General features: G+C 40.2%; 1 protein-coding gene across 5 annotated transcripts in view; it reads left to right on the plus strand.

Annotated features, from left to right (window-relative positions):
* The first annotated feature begins 290 nt into the window (after positions 1-290).
* Positions 291-22,577, plus strand: part of LOC118415978 (cadherin-like and PC-esterase domain-containing protein 1) — a 77,041-nt gene continuing 54,754 nt past the window's right edge. For 3 of the 5 annotated variants that reach the window (XM_035820975.1, XM_035820974.1, XM_035820976.1), the window contains exons 1-3: positions 292-590; positions 4,583-4,706; positions 10,739-11,449. In XM_035820975.1, the coding sequence (XP_035676868.1) occupies positions 11,123-11,449 (327 nt within the window). In that variant the 5' untranslated portion in view covers positions 292-590; positions 4,583-4,706; positions 10,739-11,122. Of the gene's footprint in view, positions 591-4,582; positions 4,707-10,738; positions 11,450-22,577 lie in introns of all 5 variants that reach the window. The other 2 variants (XM_035820972.1, XM_035820973.1) reach the window with 2 other exon arrangements.

The raw sequence follows: 22,577 nt of genomic DNA on the forward strand, positions 1-22,577 counted from the left end.
TGAGTCTAACAGCTACATTAAGTAAGTTTACATGAATATTCTGGGAACAAGATGTAAATACAAAAGCACGTGACTGTAATTTCCTACCTACATCGCAGCCACATGCAAAAATAAACAATCATACAATTGTTTTTATCAAGATATAGAGAAAGTAGAAGGGTTAATTATTGATGAGTTTCTTAATTTTGTAAATATTTTTAAATGTTCTTTGTCTCGTCGATGCTTTAGATTTAGGTTTGAAAGGCATTTCTGGTACTCCTTTCTTGAGCATGATTCGATGCGGTGTCACTTCGTCTGTCACTTCCGGGTAGCTGGGGGAAAAACAAACATGAAGCAGAAACACAGGACAGTTGAGAAGCGGGAAGCCACACGGTACAAACACCGCACTCTCGGGGCCTGCCAGCACGTGGATCACGTTTAGATTTGTGCGCAAGATCTTAGGAACAACCAGAGAGGTCCCCTGGAAGACAGCAACATATACAGAAGACCTTCTTTGTGCCAAAGTCGAGCAAGGATTTTCAGAAGAAAAGAATTTCGTCTGCTAGGGAGCCATATTTCACCAGGATTCAAAGTGCTTCGGGTTTACCGAGGTAGGCAGTAATGTTTTGATGGCCATGTTTTGACCGCAGGACGCTATTTTACGGGTTTGTTTACGTTAGAAGTGGGCGGACAGTGTGGTAGATCAAACTTCAAAGACACCTTCTAATCTACACACTTCTAACCAAGGTCAAAGCCTGTGTTCGTGTTATTTTTGGATCCTTTTGTTTGGAAAAGAGCTATCCTGTTGTTCTGTATCGTTTCCCCAGATGCAACCCATGCAACTATCATTCTGATCTATGGGGCTATCCTACACATATCTCGCTTCCTTAATTGCCTACTTGTTATGTGATATTAGCTAGCAAAGGGAGATATGATAAAGTCCTGGGAGGTTTATTCTTCAAATCTATGTAACGTTTACGTATCAATCATGCACGTCATATTTCAATTTGAAACTGTCATGTTGACACCTATAAATAGGTCATTCAGAGTAACTCCTTTTTCTGTTCCCATTTGCCTGTCCACAAATATTTCAGTTCCACACGGGCTGTCAACTAATCTTACACAAGTACTGCAATCTTTCCGTTCCATACTGTGCCAAGGTTATGTGTACTAGTTATCTTCACTTCTCTAGTGTTGAAAGCAAAGGTCTTACCATCTTTTAACGATCCCACAACCAAATAAACGAGTGATCATCATTATGTAGATTGCTGACTGATGTGATGGGGATGTTGTTTACAAGTTTGCCGAGGGATACATGTTATTGTCCACTCTAATGCAGTTTCTAGAGTGAAGGACTTTTGGTTCATGAAACTCAAGAAGGTGCACTAGATAGTATTGAAGCTCAGATAAACTGGTCCATACTGTTGCATCCTTGAACCATTCATACCTGTGTTTGCAGTATTATGAATGTTTGTAAAATAGAAAGAAATTGAAGTATTTACAAATGACATAATGAATGATCTGATTCTGAGCATGAAAGGCTGGTAAAGAAGAAAGTAATAAGTCACTATTTAGAAGTAAACATTTTATTGTAGAAGGACAAAATTATGACGTTGATGATAATCTAACATTGATCAAGTATCTTTGTTTGGGCAAGGTGGCTAATTTCTGTGGTCTTCCTGTGGTCTGGTGTTGTCTCCTCCATAACAGCCTGAACATCCTGCCATCTCCAGGCTTCCAGCCGTTTGGCTTTCACTGAAAGTCTAACAACTTTCCTCCCTGTAATTAGGTCCAGCTAGACATGTGGATCTTGTGGTTTGGAGATGGGAGTCAGAGGAATATCACTGTCACAGAAGAAGTTCTGGTATTCTGGCTATGTAATCTCAAAAGCTCAATGGGTCACTATGAGACTGAAAGTAGTTTTCCCCCTAAATTTTGGTTTATACTTTTTGACCAGATCTAGAGTGATGTTTCTGCTGCCACCCATTGACTATTCAAACTGTTACAAGATATATATTGAGCTTCAGAACTTACACCTTGATTAATCTTGGTTGATGTAGAAAACATATGCTGACAAATTAAATTTCCAGCATTGCACTAGTATTTAATATATGAAGTCTATAATAGACTACTAGTATATACATTTGTATTCACCTGACAATCAATATGATTTTGATGACTTGTGTGACATAATATTTTAAATGCATCATTCATTTTATTGCTGAACGCAAACAAAGTCTGCCTGAGCCAGTAGATGTGCCCTGTAGATGATGGACAGTAGGGCAACTGTTTGAGTCAGGTGGGACAGACAGGCCAGGACACCCTGTCAACAGCTGACATGATGGTGCCACTTACATTACATGCTTGGCAGAAAGGGAAGAGGACATTACCTTCATTACATGCCACGGACCAGAGATTACAGGAAAAATGAAATCCAGGAACTCCGTCAACCACCCAGTAAGGTGATAATTTACCAGAAGATCAATGTTGGGGCATAGTGGCAAGTTCATGAATCAGTCAGCAGGAAGGAGGAACAAAGAGGTTCTTGTAGTTTGTGCAGTACTGTGACAAATCACGTCTGCCCTCTACTCCACTGACCACTGACCCAAGCGCTGTGAACTGGGCAAGGTCCAGACTTGGCCACAGACTGTTGACCAGCATATAAATCAAGTCAACAAATGTGAGAATAGATATTTTTTACCAGTCAATCCCTATCTTGTAACACTTCCTTGTTTTACTGGTTTTACGGTATGTCAGGAAACTTTTGTGGTGGTTTTATTTTTGCAGGTTTTTGGTGACCTTTCTACCGGGGATTCTTGTCACTGCGATTGTGCTTTTCCAACCTATGATATATATTTACTGCTGTACTTAAGTCTTGTTTCTCCATTTACCACCATTTCCTCCTGCAGCAAAAGTACTATATGAATCTTTAGTATCATATTCTACATGTATGCCAATTAGAGCTAAGGGCATTATAATATATCCCTTGTTCTAAGAAAGTTAAAAGCCCTCTTTCCTTTACTGTAAATAAAAGAGGATATAGAACCTTGCAGCTTCTGCTAACATGCTGGGTTGGTTGTTACCTGGTATCCCACAGCCTAGGTCAGGATGAGGTCTTGACATGTCAATGTGCACAAACCATGCCAAATCTGCGCTAATGAAAAACAAAGGTGTAATGTACCAGAACCAGGACATCTGCAGGACACAGTCATATCCCTCCAAATGGGCACAGTGTTTGTAATATAAGGAAAATACAGTTGGATTTGATATTGACCATGTGACATTCATAATTCACACTTTCTGGATAAACAACATAGTGCCTGTTTTCCGTTAGCCTGGATTCCATACCCCAACCTCAAGATATATCTTTCGTGCACGATAGATACTTGAGATCGGGCTGGGGTTTGGTAACCAGGCTAGTTTTCCGTATGAAGTCCACACAGAATTGGAAGTTTTCAGTGGTGTTGGAAGCTTTCAGTCACCATTAATTGCATCTAAAAAAAAAGGGAAACATTTCCGGCTTCCGCCCCCGCACACCTTTCAACTTCTAACAACTTACTGATAGGACAGTTGCCAGGTTGTATGTTGAAGCCTTTTCAACAGTTACACCTATTTCATGGCACAGCAGGAACTGGAAAAACATAACAGCAGGATATATGAGCACCCCACTGCAACATCCTTCCTCCTGACCTAATTTTTAAATCCAGGTTCCAAGTAAATCGTATTGTACTCAGCCAATAAGGCTGCTTGAAATCTACTTGATTGAACACAGCTGCTCATTAGCTTTGGACCTGGATATCAGAAGGACACAAAGGGATGGAGACAGTATTTGTGGCAACAGGTGCCACTTGTTCATCTAATGACCTTGTGTTAGAAGTTAAACTTCCTTCCTACTTCCTAACCTTGTAACCATTACCAATTTACTGCCAAACATGACAAGTAGGGCATCAAACTGGGACTATTGCAAAGTAAAGGGAGATACATTGTATAGTTCCATATCTAGTCATCTCTCAATGTTTCCCAAAGAGTGCTTGAAGAATTTTGACACATAGTGATGATGCACATTGGGCACAGGTTAGCCTGGATACCAGACCCCAGCCGAATCTCAAAAATACTTATGTGAGATAGATATTTTTACATCGGGCTTGGGTCTGGTATCCAGGCTAGACACAGGTAGGCAAAGTATGAGGTGTGTTTGTAGTACAGTAAAGGGCAAGTGGCATAGGTTAGACCCTTTTCTTATCTGTTTGGGAATTCTTTAAACTGTTTTGTCCTTGTTGACATTATGTGGCGTTCCAGATTTTGAACACCTGTGAGATCAGCAGAGTGCAGCAGAGGGAGGGTGCGGCAGGGGTCAGCCCTGGCACCATCTCCAGTCAGGACAAGAATAAACATATTCATCATTGTTAACATGACAGGGGGATGGCAGCATGACAAAACCATCCCTGCACCAGCCCAGCAGATGGCAAATACAGACCTCAAATGATAGATGTCCTCTTTTTCATCTTCCTACCAACGTTCATTCAGTCTTTATCAAAGAGACAATAGAGGCAAGTTTTTTTTCTGCTGTAAATAATAATTTTGTCTATGCTTTGGTACCCAGTCTTCAGCTTGGGCTGTCTGTTGCAGAGGTGGGGTTGTTTTGCTGTGCGGGCTCTGGTCTGGTGGAAGAGTGGCACTGAACCGGACGCATCTTCAGCATAGCAGTGAGAGACAAGTGCTGCAAGGTCAGGTTTCTTAGCAACTTAGACTGCTAATGTCAATATGATGATGTCTCCTTGCAAGATTTGGTTTGTTGTGGAGAGAATCTAACTGAACTGTATCGTAGCATTTCCTGTGATGTACATGGGTAGAATATTGGTTCAATGCGTGAATGACTTTAATGGTCTAGATATGGCTATAGGTAGAAGAACTGAATGGTTCCATTTATATACATTGTATATTGTTGTACATTATTTCAGATCTTGCAGGAAGAGAACATCTTGTGGAAAGCCTTGATCCACTTCATCAGGAATGTTTGTTTCCTCTTGTTGAAGTCTTGATGTAAAAATATTCTCGCTCTCTTAAATCAATGGATCTATTATCTAAGTAACATGAGAAGGAGAGAAAAAAGGAGAGTGAGAAAGTAAGTCAATCAGTCAACTGGCTAATCATTTCTCCTCAGTTAAAAAGGATACAAGTTTACACAACCAACTATCCAGCATTTGCTCTGGGGTAGCTAATCTGGCTGGAGTTCACTCTGGGTATAAGTTTTTGTACAGATAAGAGCTAATTACTTCCTTGTACTTCAGGAGTCTGCTTTCTTTCCTTATTAGCTGACTTTTTTTTAGAGTTAGGCTAGTGGCCACAAATATGCCAGCCATCACCACTCTGCAGGGATAGGGTTTCAGTGTCCTGTTTTTCTTGGTAGGAAAACAAAGTACAGTAATGAGATGTAAGCACACTCCACCCCTACCCCCCAACCCCAGGGGTGACAGATTAGGGTAGCCTTGTATGACTGTGAGATACATGGATGTATATCATATAAGAAGAGTTGTAGAAATTCAGAGGGGCGAGTAAGAACAGAAAGAAACAACATGCCCCCTACCCGGAATCGAACCGGGGTCGGCAGATCACAAATCACGAACGCTATCACCGTCGCCACAAAAGCACTAGTGCGTTTGGGCAAGGACGATAGGCAGTACTTAAACACCACTGTTACACTACTCCCCCTTTTCTTCAAGATTCGTCCTCGAATCTCCGAGTTCGACATCCCTGTGTGGCACATACTAGCCTGTTACTCACAGGGCCGGCGTGGGAACCATTGTAAAAATTCAGAGGGGCGAGTAAGAACAGAAAGAAACAACATGCCCCCTACCCGGAATCGAACCGGGGTCGGCAGATCACAAATCACGAACGCTATCACCGTCGCCACAAAAGCACTAGTGCGTTTGGGCAAGGACAATAGGCAGTACTTAAACACCACTGTTACAGAGTTTTCTGCATAGTGTATTCAGAACCTATATTTTGATATTCAGCATTTTTAACCCTACTTAAACACGGCAAGGCTATGGCCACTGTAGTTGGAGTGAGACAAGTAGAGTAAAAGGATTTGGAGAAAACTAGGCCAAGTGTTTGACCCTTCTAGGTCCTAAGGGACCTACACTAGAATTTGCAGAGAGTCCCATCTTGTACTGTTGTAGGACTGAGGGAAACTGGGTAGTCAAAATAACATGACTGGCTGGCTGGATAGTAATCTAGTCCAAATGTGGGGATGATGACAGATGGGACTAGTTTGGGTGTATATTTTATTTGAAAGTCACTGTCACTGGTGGTCAACTGGAGCTACAATCAGTATTTTCACCTGCATGTACAGTCTCCTGGCTCCTGGAATTCTGGCCGCCAGATCACAAACCCAGGGAGCAAACCATTATGCCCGAAGGCCTGGTCAGTTTGGCGGTGTTAAGTCATCAAAAATTAATTTATTCAAAAGAGATTGCTGGAAATAATCCAGTTGGTCCCAAAAAGAAGTCTAGTATTTAGTGTGGAAAGAAAAAAAACTTGGTGCCAGATTAAGAAAACTCCTTTATTGATGCCACATGTAGGCACTAGAATCTACTTTGTTAAGGCAAGGAGGTTGAAAGAGGCTGATTTATTTGGCGGTGCCTGTGGTTTATCCCCAATATGGTTGAGTGAAGATCCTTACAGCCATCCTGGTGGGGTAGTCCTTTTATGATGGAAATATGGCTAAGAGAAACAGTACATGTAAGCCATTTGGAAACCTGAACAAAGCTACAGGTAGTGGAGCAAAAGGACCGGTGAGTTACATTTTGTAAAGACAGGAAAATTTTATTCTACACTCAGCATTTCCCTTGTAACTTTTCTTTAGGACAATCTTGGAGACAATTATTTTTTATGACTAGTTGGTAGCGGAGCAAGAGGACTGGTGAGTTAATGACAGGAAAATTTCATTCTACACTGAGCATTTCCTTCTTACCATTTTTTTTGGGACAATTACCTTTAATGACTAGTTTGCAAAATAAATTATGTAAATCTTGCCTTTATCTGGCAAGCCGACCAGTCCATTATCATTGTTCTAGATATGACCTCTTTTGGTGGATGTGATGATTAACTGTCTCTTGAGCACATTTAAATTGCAAGAAGAGGATTTTGCACATCCCCTTGACAAAGACTTGTCTGTTGTCTGTTTGTGCCCTTGCCATGAAAGCAGAACACTACCCTGAGGAATGCTATTAAAGATGTGCTTTGCTCAAGCACTTCTTGTAGACTTAACTTTCCTATGATATTAAAGAACACTTCTACTGCATTCACAGAGCTATAGACCAGTATCCATGGCGGGTATCCTTTTGGATTTTTTTGTTGACAATTAATTTATCTTCAACTTTGATTTCCATTATATTAATCAATTCAACATTTTAGTACATGCAATGAAGTGATAAACTTTCTGTGGTAGCACAGACAAAATTTTTCTGTTTGATTAAAAAAAAGGGATATCATATAAACATGGAGTAGATGTTTACAAGTTATCCCATGTTAGTATGATTTTCCTGTTTCTTTACTTGTTATGATTTTGTATTAAAGGGTTCCCTTGGAAATCAGTTAAAACTAAACAAAAGGGACTACCCTTATGATGCATGAATAAATAAGGGAAGGGAACAGCCTTGAAAGGTGATCAGTGACTTTGAGATACTTTGAGGTGTATTTTAACGGCATGGTCACATCTGTCATGAGGACAACATAGGTCATCATAAAACTATGATGTTGGTGTAGTTATAGAATTTTTGACCAGGCTGTGGCAGAATCGACCACTGACAAAGATCGAAGACAGCCTTTTCAGTAACAAGACATCTAAATTTTGAATGACACTTGCTTGACTGTCCCAACAATATCCTCACTCTGCTGCAGTACCATGACAAGCCGCTAGGGGGACCAAGATTTAATCATTTTAAGATCTTATCAAGACCGACATACCAAATATCAAGAGAATCCATACAGGCATTCTCAAGATCTGCTGTTCATCTGCATACATACATACAATGTAAGTACATATATACTTACAAATGGTACCAAGAACATAACCTTCTAGGCAAAGGTAATGTAATAAATGTGACCAGGTGCCCTCCACCCCCATTTGTGAAGTACAGTAGGTTCAATATGCCCTCGGACACAGTTATCTATGTAGTATACGTATAGTAACTGTATTCAACCTTCTCCATGCAGAGGCAGGTCTGGTCTGGAAGTACTTCTTCAGCACACATTCCTGCTTGATGCTGTGGGTTTTCTCCTAACCTTGATAATTGTGGTTGTGTCAACTGTTACTGCCCTGGGGTCAGGCCTCTGCCATTCCTTATGTGGAAACCCTTGGTACTAGCCAGTTCTTGTAAACTCAGGAACAACAAGGAGTTTAAAAAGGATCTCTTTGGGAATAGCTACATGTGTGTATTTCTAGATTATACTGTACATGTACATTTGTATGTATGCATGGCTGACTATATGTAATAATATTTGTATATGAATACAAATACATGTAGCGATGTTTCATTTTTTAACAGATATAAAATTGTTTGCTATCATTAGAAGTGAAGTGCTATAGAATAGGTAGGGAGTTACTGGGTTTATCATTTATGTCACCCTTTCAAAAACAGTTTCCATTCCAAGCAAATATAGGGCAAGATGCCCTCTTAAATGATTGGTATAGTCATTTTTCTCTTTCATCTTCTAGAAAAATTACTTCAAACCTACCCTTTACACCATCCTATGATATTGATAAGAAAGGTGTAATACCTTACTACTTAATCAGGTCAAGAATGTGAAATCGGATTGAGTGGTGTTAAGAATTGATCTCCAAGCAGATCCTCTGGTAGGTAGCATATTGGAAGCCAATGCATACTCCTAGGCCGGCTACACACTTTTGCCAGCTTTTGATAGTACATTTGTATCTTATGCTTCCATAGGATCTGCTTGGAGATTATTAAAGATAAGGTGCCACTATGCATGTCAGTTGTTAGTAGTGAGATGATTAACATTTGCGAAGTATATAGAAAGGTAGGTTTGATAGCAGACTTAGAAAGGGTGTCTTGAGAAGTTTGCATTTTGATGAGATAAAAAAATTGGAAAATTATATACTGTCCTTGAATGAACTGTTATATTATGTCCAACTTTTCTTTTGCTCTGATGTGGGCCCACCCTCTATCAGCTTCTGGTTGACAGATGATTGATTTGTGGGTCCATTTGTGTCAGGAGGGCCTGCCCTGGTTTACACCAGCTGATAGCCTGCCCTATGATGGGATACAGACTGCCTGGGCTGGGAAGGGGTTTACCAGATCACTGGATGTAGTGGATGTCATTTTGATAAACAGAAAAAAGAACAAGCTTCCTTAAATGGTGCTGTTTAATTCTTTATTGAATGTAAATCGCATTAGAAATGACAAATGTTACAGCAGGTACAGGAGTAGTTTCTTGTGTCACAGTTTCTTCTTCTAATCAACAATATAGTATATAGTATTCCACTGAAAATACATGTACTTGACAAAATAACAGTCCCTTTCAAGTCATTGAATATATGACAAAAATGATTTGTGACTAAAGGTAGTCTCTGTTTTCTACATATTTATCTAGAATGAAATATAGATATGTCAAATCAAAGTCAAAATTGACCCAAAGAAACAAGAGGCAAGGCATGACTAACTAAACTAACATTTGGCAGCTCCTTCATGGTCTCTCATCAAACAACAGGTGTTATGTTCCTCTGATGGATAGCAAAAGTGCAGTCAAATAGAAATGAGCTGAAGAGAAATGGGGACAGGGGTATGTGGAGACACATCATTATTATGGTAACAGAATCCAAGCTATTTAATCCATGTTCGCTCTTAGTAGCAACCATTTAAGTGAGTATTGGAAGTAGACTGTCCATCAGGAAATTGTCAATCAAACATTGAGAAAATACTCAGAATGACAAGTTATTTGTAAATCTTGTCAACAGCTGCTATAACTATTTTGTGTATAATTTTAGAACTTTTGGGAAATTGCCCTTTTAATTGGAGTCCTGGTAGTAAGAAAACAGAACAAAATTCAGAAGGAATGATGATTGATGGGAAATGCCTCTTGTGTTTTGGTCCTGATCTCTGGAGCATGTGTAACTGCCTGATGTGTGGTCAACTGATATGGGCAGAAAACCACAGAAGATGCCAAGTATCCCTCACCAGAAATGCCTGGAGTGGCAAGGGCTCCAATCACTCTTATTCAAGTTATTGACACCAGAGTGTTTTCCTTACTTCTTTAATGTGTTTGTACTCATTTTCCCAATATCTGAACCTGAACTTTCAGCACAAATAAAGCCAGAGAGTTGTTGATGTGAAGGTGAACCCTTGCTACCTTGGCAACACGCCTACATTCCTATGAGTTGTTTTTCTGCATGCAGCAGAGAACCCAGCACTGCAGCACTGGGTGGGAGCCCTATATTTAGCACCATATCTGGATTATAAGAGTGGCTACAGCTGAAGTGGCAGATAGCCTTTCACATGCTAAGTGACCAAGCGTCCACTTCAGATCGGATTTGGTTTCCCCATACAGAGACCAGATACATAATAACAGGGATCACCCTTAGAAGGGGGCAGGGTTACAGATCAGCTGGGTTAATGAACTTGGGGAAAGTTCTAGGAAGGAAGTTGTTTTGAATCCCTTGTGCCTACCCCTGCAGCAGGGTGGCGCTGTTGCCTGAAGTTTTCAGTAACCTTATCCTCTCCCGTCCTTTCCTCAGGAGAAGCCTGCTGCTGAGGTTTCGGTGACTACCCTGGCGGAAGTCAAGAAACAGCACTGCATACCTGACATGCCTGGACCTACCTATGCATCCCTAGCCTTGCCCCTCCCCCCAATAACACACCTCCCCATGTGCACCAATAGTGGGATGTAATGAGAGTGAGTGGGGAAAGCAGGCCTTCGGTTCAGTCATGTGTGCTGGAGTGTGGAGAGGGAACCTGCCTGCAGTATGGGGATGCTGAAACTGTATCTGCAGCAGGAGGAACAAACACCTTCCCAAACAGGATTGGGCGTAACGGCTGGCCTGGTTCAGTACAGTGTATCTCCATGTAAATCACCTGAGCCGTTGAGAGCTCTGCGGCAACATCACTGGCACTGATGCGGCATGGCTGGAAGTGCCTGTACCAGACACTATACCAGGATGAGGTTCCTATGCAGCCTGCGATCCCCATGGAGGGACATCTCCCTTCTGGTCCTGGCTGTGACAGTGTTCTCCCTGTATCTCACATATACGATGGATTCACAAGTTTCCAAAGAAGAGGCGTTGCTCCCGAGTAGGAAGGGCCGAAAGGTTGGACTTGGCCTTCAGGGCAATGCATGGATCAACTCTGTACAGAGGAACATTCTAGAAGGGATGGAGCAAGAGGGAGCAAAAGTTCCAAACGGTCCAGTCTTGTCTGAATTAAGTCCACTTCAGAGAAAACTTGTAGAGGTAAGTCATTTCTCATTTTTCTCATTTACATTTTGTATAGTACAATATTCACATTTGTGACTAACAAAATGTTTCAATAAAAAATTACATTCTAAGCCAAAGAGAAAGTTACATCAATGATACGAAAGCTTCTAATCCCTGTGATGTCTTCTGGAATTCACTCTGTTTTTTTGTCATACCTTTTGTTTATTCATTATCATAGAAGTGCTTTGTTTTTCCGCCCAATGGATTTAGGCTGTGATTTTAAATAAATCATGATGGTGATTAGAAAACACATTATTTTTGTGTCTTTCGGACTCTGGCTCTGCATATGAGTTAGAAAGAACATATGACTATGCACTAATGTAAAACAGTGACTCTACATAGATAAACTCTGTAGTTTATAGAGGTGTCAAAGAAAGTCTTGCTCTGTACTTAAGATTTTTGGTCACAGATGATTACTGTGAGATTAGGTGTCCCATTTGTGGCGCAGATAAAATTCCTTGGGTATCCTCTGATCTCTGTTTATTTGCCAAGCAGGCTACATTGGTCCAGTCCAGCCAAATTTGTCCACAAATGTCTTGAACCATACTACGCTTGTTGACAAAGTGGGCGAATGGTGATTTTGGTTCAGCCTTCTCTTATAACAACCAAGCTGAGGACAGTGCGATGGTGGAGTATTTACAAGACCAGAGAATGAGTATGTGTGTGTTCAGAGTAGCTCGCACGTACTGGCGTCGTCGGCCGTTTTGCGGTTACGGCAATAACAGGATTCTGTCTCTCAACTAAGTAGCCAAAATAAACCTGCCATTTCCTAACAAGCCCTGCCAAAACAGGCGCGCTGTTTGTTTTACCAGCAAGTGAGGCCTGACTGACCAGGGAAAACCCAAAGTGAAGTCAGTCCCTATAGTTCCTGTGTTTGTTTGAAGAGGCAAGGCTTTGTACTTGTCTTGAAGGTTATGGCCATCTTTGGACATTCCTTACCATCCAGGTCTCAAGTCAGTAACGTTTCAACAACTGTTGAAATTCCAAAAGCACCATTTGTGACATTGCTGATGCCAAAGGCAAGAAAAATTAGCAGTGGTTGTAAAGAACATTTCCTAGATAATTTATATAGACAGTAGGTGAGGTGAAATAAAGGGCAAGCAAGCCCTTTGAATAGAGAGATTGTTTTTAGTACAAATATGAGTTTTTCCATTTCAGAAGTTCTTGAAAATTTTCATTGGTCAGTTTGAATGGTAATGTTTAGCTTAGCATTTGTCTATAACAAATATTGCTATGTTTTCATGATACATATATAAAAGGTGTTGTAAAAATGTATAGACCATCAAAGTTCTTTTCTGTGGGAAAATTCAACAAATTTGTGAAACTCAGCATGCCAGCATATCAGACTGCCCTAGTAGCAGCACCTTTAGCAGCCAGGCAGTGATTTTCAAGTTCAGCGGTCTCCCAGCACCTCCAACTTGTCCAAGGTCAGCTGGCATGTGTTAGATCCATGGGGCCTCACCTCCTGCCTGGTCAACATAAGTACCACTGCTTACTGGGGAATGTTGGGGCCACAGTAAAGCAGATCACGATATCACGTCAGTTTATAAACTTCACATTAAATGTTTTATCACCACCAACAAGCTGCATTTTTTCATTTATTGAAAGAAAATATCATGGATGAAGTTTGCCTTGCAAGGTTATGGGCAAACCCATCAAAGTCAACAAAAATAGGGCATGTCAAGTTATTGCAAAACTTTAGACTTTTGAATAAATAACAAAAGACTCAACTTTGCTTGTACAGATGGGAGAATATTACCATTGGCACAGATACATGTACTTTCTACGTCACTCTAGAGTGTTAACTACTTTGATTAAACACGTACAGGATTAAGATGGCTTATACTTTAGAAACAAAACCTCTCTGGCTGTAGTCTCAAGTTTGGAGAGTGTTTATTTGTGTAGGCAGAGGCAGAACTGTTGTTTTCTCCATGTGGAAGAGATGCCCTACTGTGAAGGCAATGGTATATGAAATTGAAGACTTTCCCACTGTGGTGTTAGTGGTGGGGTCAGCAGGGAAGGTGAAGGGTAACAAGCCTCAGAATCACCGTTTCATGACCTTCACATACCTGACGATGAACCCAACATTTTTCATGGTCTCTTTCCTTCCCTTTACTGTCGTTGCATCTCTTTTCTTTCCTAATTATATTTTCCTTTTTCTGTAGTGTATCATTCATTTATACATTTACCTGTTCACAATTCTCTAATGAATTCAATTTAACATTTAATTATATGTACATCCTATGTACTTGTATGTGATTTTCTATTCAAGATATTCAAGTGCCCCATTATCAAACCTCTTCAACCATGTCTCTGACATAGGATTATAACAGGCTCTTGTTCCAGCTTGATGAACATTTCTGTGCCCAACCTTGCATCATTAGTCACCCACCCCCTGCTACAGGTTATCTACAGAGCTAATGACGTGACCAGTTGAAGCAGCAATCACAAAAATGCATCCACAGACCTTTTGATCTCCAACCATGTCTGGAAAAACATTCTCACTTGTACAGGAATTTGACCTGCAACACATTCTGCTTATGTCCATCTACACCTCAGTGTTTTTTTCTGCCCACTTGCTCTGAAGCAGGTCAAGGAAAATGTTGCCCATAGCCTCTGTCAAATCAAAGGTCTACATTTTGTGGCATCGAGAATGCGTGATGGAAGGATTTCACACTTAGTGTATAGTTCGCTATATTGTTTCATATAGCAACCTTTGCAACTGTACGATTTGGACTACATGTTCATCGAGGCCTTCATGCCGCTTTGTTCCTGATCCACTGAACTCTCAACGAAGAGTTACCAAAAAAGGCTCTCACCTGCATATCATTACATCTGCCCTGAGACCTGACTTTCAAAAAGATCAATGCAAATGCACAACTACAGGTAGTTGAAATTGATGAGGTACAGTACAGATGGACTGGCACCTTTGTGGCAGATCCTTCCACCATTCCCTCATTCATCATGAAAAAGGTTCAACCAGAAATATTCTGTCAGGCTGTTTTATAGATGATCCCACTGCTGGATTTCCAAACAGACCTACTGCCTTTTCATTCCTTACAAAATATCAGTGTAATTATGTACGATGTGATACTAAGTATCAGCTGCATCGAGTACTTTTGTATCTGTTCAAGAATGGTCCTTGAAACATGACTATTTTATGAATACAATATATCAATGAAAGGGATATTTTCATATTAGAAAATACTATGAGGATGGATTCATGTTTTTATTTTACAGTTTGATCATAGCTGCAAGAAGAATGTAATATATACTTTAAGTATGCAGGGCATGTATGAACAGAAATCCTGGTTGCTTTCAGAAATTGAACTCCTGTTCCAAAAATCTGTCTGACAGATGCTGATATCGCAGCCAGAACATTACTGCCCATGAGAGTTTGCCAAGAAACTTTCCAGATCTGTTTCAAGAATCTGGTTCCACTTGGCACTGCCTTCCCTTGACTATTGCCCACAACTCCTATAGATGAAATCAGCAGATCCTAACCACAGAAAGGGTATCTGAACTCTGATAGGCATAGGCTAGGGTTAGAATGATGGATGAGAAGATAGGATCTTCTCCAAACTGTTGGGGGGCTTCAGTCTGTGGCTACAGTTGATTTAGTGTGTTTGTCCAAAGCATTGAGTGTTTGTTTTGATGCCTAATCTTCTCCTGATGAAGATTAATCATCAGGGGATTTGGAATATTGAATGCAGGATCTTCAGGGTTCCTACAGGTACAGTATCTGCAGTGATCACCCAATGGACAGGGCTTTGACAGCAACCTACTTTCCAAGCAGAGGCTGAATGAGGAGATTGTTACCTGTTTCCAGACAGCCTACTCTCAATCAGTGGTCATAGATAAAACCAGTGAGTGCCAATCAGAAGAGGAGGAAATAATCTCCTCCTTTAACCTCTACTTGGAGATACCTGTAAATGAATATCAAAACCAAATGATTTTTTTTTATATGACACGCATAAACATGTCTGTTTGCAACCTGTCTTCAGCTTTCATTTGTGAAAGTGTCCTATACTACTACTTTTCCGATGTTCCAAACGCAGAGATTTGGTTTGATTTTGTTTTCAGGCCCACCAATACAAATGGAACATTGCATTCCAAGACTTTATTGCTTGATCCACAGTGTGTCCAGCGGCCCATTTGAGGGACTAGAGTTTGCTCACGACCCAGCCAAACTTAGAGCATTAGGTCATCCCTGTGTCTTAGCAAGTTAACCTCATGTTACAGATCAAGGCAGGTCATAAACAATAGAAGATTGGGATAAATCAGGCTTGCAGTGTAGAGGCTTGAAGGGGATCAGACTGTTTACAATAAATCACCCGTGTTGTTCCAAGAATAGGACAGGTTGTACAAGCAGCACCAAGCTTGTGAAAACTCCTGCTCAGCAAGAAAAGCAACTCTGCAGTTTTCAGCTTTGGAAAGTATATTTGTTCAGAACTGTTGAAATATGTGGTATTAGACCTGGCCATTTTGCATGCCAGTATACTGCACAATAGAGGTTTAAGGTCTCTTTCGTGTTTTGAAAGCATCATACAACCATGACCAAACTTTGAACTTAATATTATAAATAACTTCTTGGTAGCATGTACAGCAAATTTGTGCATTGCTTTCTCAGCTTCATTAGAGCTTTTTACATTCGGTTCCTGGGCACCTGTTACTGTTAGAAATTTTGGACCCAAATGGCAGGTTTAAATCTTCTGAAGACCAAATTGTGGGTACAGTCAAACCTGTACAAGTCACCACTGCAAATGTGATCACTTTTTGGGTGAATTTTTCCCAGTGACACAAAAAATCCTACCTATATTGATCATCTGTAGATTTGATCGGTTTGCCGAGTGGTCTTTTGGGCAAGTTTGATTGTACATGTATGAGGAATGTAAGGTGCTAGTCTTGTAGGCAGAAGGTAGCGTTGGCCTCTGTGATTGTGAATAATTACCAACAGTTTAACCTCTCCATCCTCAGATCAGCCCTGTGGAAAATGTCTTGGTCAGGAAGGTATAATTACCAGACTTGTAATGTGTATGACAAGGCAGCTTCAGGCAGACACTGCAGTCCCTTCTGCTCCAGTGCAGGGGGACTATGCCAACACCCCATCATTACTGCATGCTGTAACTAGAGTTCGGCAACCTCATACCTCCATGAAAATTTAGAGCTTTTGTAAATTTCATGCAATTGACTAACACATTAACACAATTTATGCGTGGTGTTGTTCATCATTGACATAAAGCGGCCTTGCAATTTTTACATAAATTATGCAAATAAGTTCCTCATTACCATATTTGGTATCTGCTTATATTCCATCTATCACAATTACTAAGTGTTACATTTATTGAAGTCAGTTATTGCTAATCATGGTATTATACAATTTCCTCATTAATTATGCAAATAAGGTCCTCATTTGCATAACATGTATATCATTATGATCACCTTTGCTTAAGCTACTTTCACCCCTAAAATGATGCCAATCCGTCAATCCTTTCTGCAGTTATCCTCTTTGGAATGTCTTGACAAAAACGCCCCTGCAGTTCCGAAATTACATGTTAGGGGGCTGAAATCTGCCCAACTTTGTCATGACACTGCAAGCTATCTACCACCCAAATGTCAAGACTATATTATGTCCGGGACAAGAGATACATTGAAAAAACTGCTATGAATGATAGAATATTCTCATTAATTATGCAAATGTACTCCTATTTTGCATAATTAGTATATTATCTTGTGCAACATTGTCTAAGGTACCTACATACCAAAAATCATGAAAATCCATTGTTCCCTTCTTGAGTTATCCTCTTCAGAAGTTTTTGACAAAAATGCCCCTGCTATCCCAAACCTAGTTGGTAGGGGGCCCAAACTTATGTCACTTATTCCTGAGCACAAGAGCTATCTAACACTCAAAAATTGTGACCATAGCGTGTTCAGAACACGAGATGGCAAAACCGGAAGTTGCGCTGCAGTACCAAGGGAAGCCGCTAGGGGGCCCAAAATCTAATCACTTCCAGCTTTCATCGCACCCCACCAACACACCAAGTATGAAACTGATCCATCCAGCCGTTCTTGAGTTATCTTGTTGACAGACAGACAGACAGACAGACAGACAGACAGACAGACACACAAACGCTGGGTAAAATATAACCTCCATGACATTTCATGGAGGTAATAACAACCTTTGGCAATCCCCTACAGTGTTGAGACTGTAGACACTGGCTCCAGGTTTTCTTACCCAGCCACCCATGCCCTCCCCCTTTTGGACGCTGCCCTATAATATTCTTGCCCACATTGTGAGGATGATCAAGTTTTCTCATGGTTCAGGGAAAGCTTCCTGTGGAAAGTGTCATCAAATGATCAAGAACATTTTTGGTACCTAGGGCCATGAAAGTTATCCTGAGTATCAGCCTGGTTAGTTTACCAGGACTCTCACACTCACCTGGTGAACTAACCGAATTCAGGCTACATAAAAGTTAGAAAACAAGGCCAAATGCATAGTAGATGACGGTGATGGTACTACAACTTCAATCTGAATCTGTACTGAGCTAGGCCAGCTTGGAACAGACATTTACAATTGCAACATTGCAATATTCTGAAAGAATGGACTAATCCAGATATACAAAATGTACACGAGAGATGAGAATGATGACAGCTTTTTCTTCTTTATTATCAAAGCTGATGTAGAGCTTTGTTGTTCCTGTCCTGATGTAGCACTTTTGTGTATGCTGAAAGTTCTACAAGCATGCAACTGTCTTGGCATGGCAGAGTTTATTAGGCCCTGTCAAGTGCCTATGTTTTTGCTGCTGGACATGTGATAAGGAGATGACTGATTGGCTGGAACACTTCCACGTATTTTTGGGCCAGAGCCATTCTGCGATTGGATCAAGCACCATGGTTGATATTTGTAAGATTTTGTAGGTATGTTTATGAGGCCGTACAAAGTTAGCTGCTCTTTTCATTGAATAAAAGAACAAGACTGTACCGTATATTCTCGAATAAAGTACGCACCCCAATTAAAGTACGCACCCCTGATTTTGGACAAGTCTTAGACAGATCTTTGGGACTGAAAGGTAAAATGGAAAAACTCAAATAAAGTACGCACCCCTTCTCCACCAGTTTTGAACAGACCTTTAACTAAATTCGAATTTATGATGTTTTCCCCAGGTCATTTTGCATAAAATAACCTGGGTTTACACTGTCATTGTCTCTATAAACTTGTGAATTGCCTGCTGCAAATTATAAAAATCACTGAGAACTGGTAGAAGAAATCAGGCAAAACCAGTTGTACAAGTCAAAGTCACTAACTCAAAAGGATTGTATGCAAATGACACTGTTAATATGTAAATCATGTTAAGACAATTTCTTCGTTTCATGTTTAGACAACTTAAAGACAACAACAATGTGTATGTTTTGAAACATTACTAGAAGTGTAAACCTTGCTTTATTTTAGGCTTTTCTTACCATTTATCTGTGCAGTAACCTCAAATAAAGTACGCACCCCAACTTTGGCAACAACTTGTAGCACCTTTTCAATTTTGAAAAGTTAAAAAAGTGCGTACTTTATTCGAGAATATACGGTATATGTTTTTAAAAAATCCCTCTACTAGTAGGCTGTATTGTACAAAATTTGCCTAATATGGAAAATACATGGTATACTGATATAGAATACTTGTTGGAAGTAATATTGTGAGAATGCACCATCAATGAATACTCTAGCATAACCTCAAGAAGTCGACACTGACTCATTCTTTTTGCATAAACATCGTCAAAGTGTTTTTGCCTCTTTTCCAGTTTTGTTGTTCCCCTCAACTCTGCAATGTTTGCTGACAGATTGGTGACAACTCTTCCAGGCGGCAAGAGCCTTTGTTGTCAGTCTATTCGGAGTCCCTTAACAGCTTTTCAACTAAACAGTTCATTTGTTAAGTTGATTGCTGTAGGATTAATTTGGCTTTGTCATGTTTACTTAAGAATTATTAAGTATTTGTGAGATTGAATGGTGCTTAAATTTGTGCTGTTCTGTGAAGACCCATCTCTGCTTTTATACAATTCTGCTTTTTTTTGTATTCTAGTATATATGTCTGCTGACTTTTCAAAGGATGATCTATTACTCTGTCTCTTTAAAGCTGAAGTGAGAAGAAAAGAATGCAGGCATATCAGTATATATCACTGTTCTACCATAACTACAGTGAACCTTCAGTGATGATAAAGTGGAAGAAAAAGCACTGCCCACACAGCATGACACGGAATATGAAGCCAGGAGAAAGTGCTTCTGCAAAGTGGTCTGATTTGTTCTGATAAGGGTTGCTGCTGGTACATTTTGCAGCTGTACTTTACTACACAGATCACCTTCATCTCAGCAACAAGTGAAGGAGTGCCTATGGAAACTACTTACTTATTATTCTGCAGCTCTTCTGTGAAGCATGTCTACTCTCCCTAGAATGTGTAAAGAATCATCTTGCATCTTGAGATAAATATTGTTGAACTTGCAGTTCATAACAGTTTGAAGGAACACATCTGTTCATGTATGTGTGTTATGAAAAATCACCCTGTTTGCAGGTCAATATGCTTGATTCGGAGTCATTCATTGTCTTGTTTTCAAAATATGTAGATGAACCTTAAAAGCCCATTAGGGTCATTCCTGTTCTGTTGCTCAGATTGGTATCCTAGCAGAGTTCCCACCTTTCACCTACGCTGTAGCGTAAACATCCCTAATGTAGTCTCAAGCACTTCTACTAAACCCAACCGGCCCTTCAAGTCCTTCATGCTGCCTGCAGTGTTTCAAGTTCAAGCCCATAGGTTGCGGAATCTCTCATCCCCAACTCTCCCTGAAGTTTTCATGCCACATTCAACATGTTACTACCAGAAGAATGGTTTGAGTTTTTTTAGAAATATTTGACAGTCTGATTTGATTTCCTTGCCACTGAGTGCCAGTCTAACAATCTCTATTGTGCTCATATCAGCTCCATGGCGACTGCAATCCTTGCTGTCTGTATGTTATTTAATTCTACAGGACAGTGGGTCAAGGTTTTGACATCTTCACATCTTTCTGCATCTCCAGGACTATTATTAGCTATTATTAGTTCTGCCTATGGGACTTAATAAGAGACTGGACTATCATGTATCTGTTCGGTCAGTATAAGGTGGTCTGCGTGGACTAGATAACATACTACATTGTATGTGCTAATGTGCTACCAATTAAGCTTCACGAATAATTTACTGACAATGGTTAGAGTTTTGAGCAGGTCGGCTATGATTCACGTGAATAGAAATAGCTTGATACATGTATGCCTCCAGGAAAAGCAATCGGACCCAAGAATACAACTTTAGAACAACGTTTTTGCAAAAGAAGGTAGTAAAGTAAGTGCTTTTTTAGGCAATTGAACAGCTTTTTACTGATCATCTCCCTTACTGATCATCTCCCAGTTATGCTAACTGCTGAGTGCCCATTGTTTTGGCTTGAAGTAATCAGAGGGACCAAGAGAAATGAAAACAGCCAACCCAGGCAGGTTGTGGTACCCCATGCATGGCATACCAAACTGATGCTAATCATTTGCACTTCACTTCAGTTCCTCGTACAGACAGGGAGGAAATCTTTGAAGGGGAAAGATTGAACTTTCCAAGGGAAATGTCTTGAATCATAATGAAAGGAGACAATTTTGTAGTAGCAGTGGATGAAAGCTGATAAATACTTCTGTTTGCTGGTATTCCTTGCTGATTTTTATGGAAGATGTATAAAAAGAATATCTGTATCAAAATGCACATTAATTGGGCATAATCATTTCTCCTATAAATAAGGCAATATCAATATGTAGTTTGTAATTGTTGTCAAATTTTAAAACATTGACAAAGTGCAGATTATCATTATATTTTCCCTTTCTTCCTGGTACACTCACTCACTCCTGGTACAACTGTAGAAACTGTAGAAATATACACATTGCAGTCCATAGTGATACATGTACATTACTGGGATCAGATTATGCCAGTCTCTGCATGCCTCTGGTGTTATTAACTTATTGCTCAGATTGAGATGGACTCAACAAATCCAGGGATCAAGGCCATCTCCTATGACTGATGTCCTCTACAGCCACTATGTCCCAGTGACCTGTCCTACTTAGTTGCCTATTTTTATCCCTCTTTAGAGACTCTATTTCATCCCATGTTTTGTAATGTCCAGACTGGGAGATGAGTAATGACTCATCTATTGACCCATAAGCAGGAGTGGGATCCGTGGATTGACAGCGATGCCGAACATTCACGCCTCCATTTCCTGGTAAACATGGCCTGGTATGTTTCAGCCTGGAGGAGAGGAGGATTAAAAGCCTTGTTTACATACAGGAGAGTCAGACTAAGGCTGTGAACAAGCTTTACCAAATTCAGGATTGCAACTCAGTGAAAGTGAAAATTCCATGCAGGTGATACTTAGAGGTAAATTCTACTGTCCAAGCAGAGGTTAGGCTCCGGCTGTTTTTTTAAACATTTTTTGTTGTTGGCATTTTTATTGGGCTTTCTATTTTGTATTGTATATTGTGATGTTAGGTTTTGACAATACAAGATACAATACAAAATAGAAAGTCCGATAAAAAGGACTAAAAAAACGTTTGAAAAAACCAGCTGGAGCCTAACCTCTGCTTGGAGAGTAGTAAATTCAGCTACAGTCAAATCTGTACAAGTGATTTCTCCTGCATATTTTCTCCACCTGGCTAAAATAACCTCTTTTTGATGGTCCCATAGAGAAATTCCCACCATCTGTCCAGAAATTATTGATCCCCTGAGTGGTCTTATTGGGCAGTTTCCACTGTCCTTTCAACCTAATGTGCTTGTAGCCTTAGCTTTATGGTGAATTGAAATAGCTTGGTATACCTCAAGGAAAAAGCACTCGGACCCTCGTATAGTCACATACAACTTTAGAAAATCGTTTTTGCAACTGAAAGAAACAAGTAGGTACTTTAAGCATCACAGTAGGTAGGTGTTCAGTCGCTTACACAGTTCTTTTGTTAAAACCTAGAGTTTCAGAACTTAAAAAGAAGCCATTGCAGTGAATGTCCATACAGTCTTATTGACAGAAGACATTTTACATGCCAGTGGGCATAGATTTCACACTGTA

The sequence above is a fragment of the Branchiostoma floridae genome, chromosome 5 (assembly GCF_000003815.2).
Source record: "Branchiostoma floridae strain S238N-H82 chromosome 5, Bfl_VNyyK, whole genome shotgun sequence".
Taxonomy (NCBI): domain Eukaryota; kingdom Metazoa; phylum Chordata; class Leptocardii; order Amphioxiformes; family Branchiostomatidae; genus Branchiostoma; species Branchiostoma floridae.